This window comes from Palaemon carinicauda, chromosome 7, assembly GCF_036898095.1.
Source record: "Palaemon carinicauda isolate YSFRI2023 chromosome 7, ASM3689809v2, whole genome shotgun sequence".
Classification (NCBI taxonomy): domain Eukaryota; kingdom Metazoa; phylum Arthropoda; class Malacostraca; order Decapoda; family Palaemonidae; genus Palaemon; species Palaemon carinicauda.
In genome coordinates, this window is record NC_090731.1 from 166991102 (window position 1) to 166996101 (window position 5000).

The following is a 5000-nucleotide window of genomic DNA, read 5'->3' on the forward strand; positions in this document are numbered from 1 at the left end:
TCTTTGTGAGATTTCGCCTGGGTCTGTGATCCCGAGGTTGTTAAGAGAATCCAGACATTAATATATCAAAAATATTTATGGCTTATTTGAATATGAAAAACACGTAAAAATGTGCAAAATTTATCATAAATTGAATGCCAAGTAACAAACTACCAATTAGCTACGATGGTGAAGATGGGTTGATTTCAATTCTAAGTACAAAATACCTGAATTCGACAGGTAGAAGTACAGTAGAATTGTCATTGACTTTTATCTTTGTTCGTGGCCAAGTGGGTTAAGTCACTGTCTATATAAGCTTGCCGACCAGGGTTCGATTCCCGGCCGGAGCCAAGCTCTTGTCTTTGTGAGATTTCGCCTGGGTCTGTGATCCCGAGGTTGTTAAGAGAATCCAGACATTAATATATCAAAAATATTTATGGCTTATTTGAATATGAAAAACACGTAAAAATGTGCAAAATTTATCATACATATATATATATATATATATATATATATAGAGAGAGAGAGAGAGAGAGAGAGAGAGAGAGAGAGAGAGAGAGAGAGAGAGAGAGAGAGAGAGAGAGAGAGCGCAGTGTTGGCGCCTGAGAGGCTATTCAGTGCTCAAGTATAGGTAGGGAAACCCCCCCCCCCCCCCCCCACCACCAGTTTCCCTATAAGTAAAGGTTACAAGGGGCGGCAAGAAAGAATGGAGAAAGCCGAGACCGTGGTAAAATAGAAGAATAGGAAGTAGGTGCAGCTATGGATCGAAGAATAGTTGCAAAGATCCTTATGTAATTTCTAAAATTATGTGCAAGTATAGGCTTTGCGAAAGAAAAGAAAAGATTATCATAATTAATCATATGACTGTTACTACGTGGTCGATCGTATATTTAGGGAACATCTGAAAGTAGAGGGTGGTCAGAATTAACTGTATAAAGACACGTATAGAATATGCACTGACTGAACAACAGCCATAGAAACTGATATAGAGATGAGGGATGATTTTAATAGCCCTTAAAGCATTTATGATCATAGTCATCTGCTGAGGACTTGACAGAAAAAAATCAAAATATAAGAGAATAAAGATTTTAAACATTTTCTATATCCTAAAAGTAGACAACTTGCCTTGACATGCTGATTTTTTTCCAGAATTGAAGAAGAAAAAGAACTCTTATATTTCTCAAAAGTAAATTTGCAATTTAGAGTGACTTCAAGAGATTTAAATGGTTTGCAAGTAGACATAGAAATATGTTCATTAAAAAATGTAGAATTGGTGGGACCCAAATAATTTGCATCGAGCATTAATCTTAGCTAAATCTGTTAAAAGATTGAGCAAACAAAGATCTAAATTCAGGAGACTGATCGATGCAAAGAAGAGTAGCATCATCTGCATTAGCAACAGCCGTGTTCAGGGCTAAACCACATATTACGCTTATATATTTAATGACCAAAGAACTATTTCCCTTGGGTAGAACAGATATTACCTATAGTCAGTGTGGTGGTCATCAACTACTACTCTGTAATTCATTAAATAATAATTTAATAGTAATAAAAAAAATATCCACTACTTCCCATCAGATAAAAGCTCGAAAGCAATGGCCTCATGATTAATAGGTCACAAGCAGCACTAAAGATAAGAGCAATCATTCGGACTTCTACGTGGCCTTTTGCCAACATGTTCATTTTACGGATTAAATTTCACCTGTTCTGATGCTTTCACATGCGATCGCAACGCCAATGCAAAAATCATTCTTATAAATTCACACATCACATCAAACATTGAAACCGTAATGATGAGGAGGATCCAAGTTAGAAGAGAAAGCAAATTGTCTATCCATGATATCCGTTAAGTGACAAACTTATTTCTTTAATATTTAGTTTTCTTGTTTTGCAATTAACAAAATTTACCAACAATGGCAAACACACACAATTGCCTCATCTTATCTTCGCAGTTTTTTTCTATTTGTTTTTTTCCATTCTATAACATAGAGGCAAACGGTGACTTTACACGAAATGCACTAACTGTTTAAGGATGAATCCCTTTAATAAACGACCATGAATTGCATCTCTCTCTCTCTCTCTCTCTCTCTCTCTCTCTCTCTCTCTCTCTCTCTCTCTCTCTCTCTCTCTCTCTCTCTCTCTCTCTCTCTCATACAAATAATGCAAATGATGGAAATTATAGACTATGTATATGACCTACTTAAGATAACTTTAAATTGTAAACAGTGATGGCTGTCACTTTCCAGTAAACGGATAAAGCAAACAAATTTAGAATAAAGGAAAACAATTTGTCTCGTAGGTGCTTAACGAACGAAGAGTCATTAAAGCAATGTTTATGAACAAGAAACGAATAACAAACATTCCATTACAAACAATTACACTTCCGATACACATTAGTAAATAGTACATAGTTCTTCATAACATAGGAGTATGTATGTGAAACTTTCATTTACTTACCATCCATATTTCCAGATATATCACGTGTAATACTAACGACTTAAATATGTGTACTCATTTACAAATATGTATCGTATAATATTAACGACTTGAATTTGTAAACGCATTTTCACCTATATCATGTATAATATTAACGACTTAAATATGTGAACACACTTTCACCTATATCATGTATAATATTAACGACTTAAATATGTGAACACACTTTCACCTATATCATGTATAATATTAACGACTTAAATATGTGAACACACTTTCACCTATATCATGTATAATATTAACGACTTAAATATGTGAATACACTTTCACCTATATCATGTATAATATTAACGACTTAAATATGTGAACACACTTTCAGCTATATCAAGTATAATATCAACGACTTAAATATGTGAACACACTTTCAGCTATATCATGTATAATATTAACGACTTAAATATGTGAACACACTTTCAGCTATATCAAGTATAATATCAACGACTTAAATATGTGAACACACTTTCAGCTATATCATGTATAATATTAACGACTTAAATATGTGAACACACTTTCAGCTATATCAAGTATAATATCAACGACTTAAATATGTGAACACACTTTCAGCTATATCATGTATAATATTAACGACTTAAATATGTGAACACACTTTCAGCTATATTAAGTATAATATCAACGACTTAAATATGTGAACACACTTTGAGCTATATCAAATATAATACTAACGACTTAAATATGTGAGAAAAGTACTATATGTAGCGATAACGCCTAAGTTATGATACCCTCTGGGCATTTCCAGAAACTGTCCTTTTTCACGAAATTAAGCCTAATCTTGAAACTTGACATTGCAGCTACAGGCAAGCCCCTCCGAAGCTCCCAGAATTGGATGAAGTCTTTAACACAACCCAAGGGCCCAAGCCGGGCGTGACTTACGAGCTTCAAGGGCGTCACCAACACCGCCTCCGGAAGGAAGGAGCCTCATGGAGGAGAGCGAAGAGGAGCCGTCCGGATAACTACGCCGTCATCGATACTTACGGAACGCACGGCTGGGTTGAAGGGCCTGAGCTAGAGGATTACTGTAGGTAAGGTGAACTCACTTAGGTAGGAAGCACCATTTTGATGAGACGTGTAGCAAAATTAATTTTTTTTTTTAATTATGAAATCAAGTTAAAAAAAAATTAAGACTATAGAAAGAAATGTTCCTATCTGAGTTACGAGATGGGTAATGCATATATTGCTATCTATCTATCTATCTATCTATATATATATATATATATATATATATATATATATATATATATATATATATATATATATATATATATATATATATATATATATATATATATATATAAAACACTTGAGGCCCCGGAGAAAAAGCAATATTAGAGTGACTACCATATTCATACCCTTTTTTCCATTCACTTTCCTATCACCCCTCCTACATTCTTATTCAAAATCCTACCATACACCTTCTCTGGAATACTAAGAGGTGTTATGTCCCAATAATTCATAAATACACCTTACCATCCATACCTTTTTACAGCGCAATAATTACTCCTTTCCAACACTCCTTCAGAACCTTTCCATAATCCAAAGATACCTTACAAACCGTGGTGAGCCAATCAGCTGCCCTACGATCACCTTACCGATGCATCTTATTTGTCTTCCCTATCTAGTAAATCTTTAAAATACTCACTCCACTGACCAACGAGTGCATTCTTGTCCAACAGCATCCATCTACTTCATCTTTTATTATCAGATCTATTTATTCATTAACCTTCCTCTTTGTATATCATTTTCCATGAAGAGCATTTCTAATTCCCCTGGTGTCCTTGCTTAAGCCAGGCTGACACTTGCACGAATTGTCACGACTCGAGTCGTGAACTGGCGTGAACTCGTCGTGAACTGGGGTGAACTCGTCGTGAACTGGCGTGAAGTGTTCGTAAACCCGTCGTGACATCGTGGCATGTCGTGACGAGAATTTTGAAATGTTCAAAATTTTGGTCACGACAAAATTTCGTGACCGGGTTGTGAACTATGCGCGAACTGTTCGTGAACTCGTTGGGACGATGTGGGAAGTGCGCAAACTATGCGTAAATTGTGCATGAACTCGTCGTGCCAGTTCGTATCAATGTGGACAGGTCAGCTGTGATTCTGAGGTAATTTTTGTTTTGTCACGACTTGTCAGGGTACCTTTACTTTCTACCCTCTATTCTTACTAAAGAACACCTTTCCTCTCTCACTCTATTCTTGATTACCATACCCATCCTCTTGAAAGACTACACATGCTCTTCTCTAATCCTCTTTCTTTAGCTAAACCTTTTATATCCTCTTCCCATCACCTGCTAATTTCATTCACACTTCCTACCCATGTATATCTATAAATACCATCAAGGAACTTCAAGAATCCACAATACACTCCCTACCAAATTCAAAGCTATAACAATAACCCAAAGTTCATTCACTCCACCAAGCAGCCTTTTCTCGCTTCCTACTTGGCCGACTCAAATTTTCAGATTACATTTACAGCCACATTCTCACACTTATCTCTCCAGCATCATATA

At 35.7% G+C, this 5000-nt stretch overlaps 1 protein-coding gene across 1 annotated transcript in view; it reads left to right on the forward strand.

The window, feature by feature from the left end:
* The window catches only part of LOC137644131 (uncharacterized), a 298294-nt gene that overhangs the window by 262077 nt on the left and 31217 nt on the right, over positions 1-5000 (forward strand). The window contains exon 4 of the mRNA XM_068377105.1: positions 3285-3515. Coding sequence (XP_068233206.1) covers positions 3285-3515 — 231 coding nt within the window. The remainder of the gene's footprint in view (positions 1-3284; positions 3516-5000) is intronic.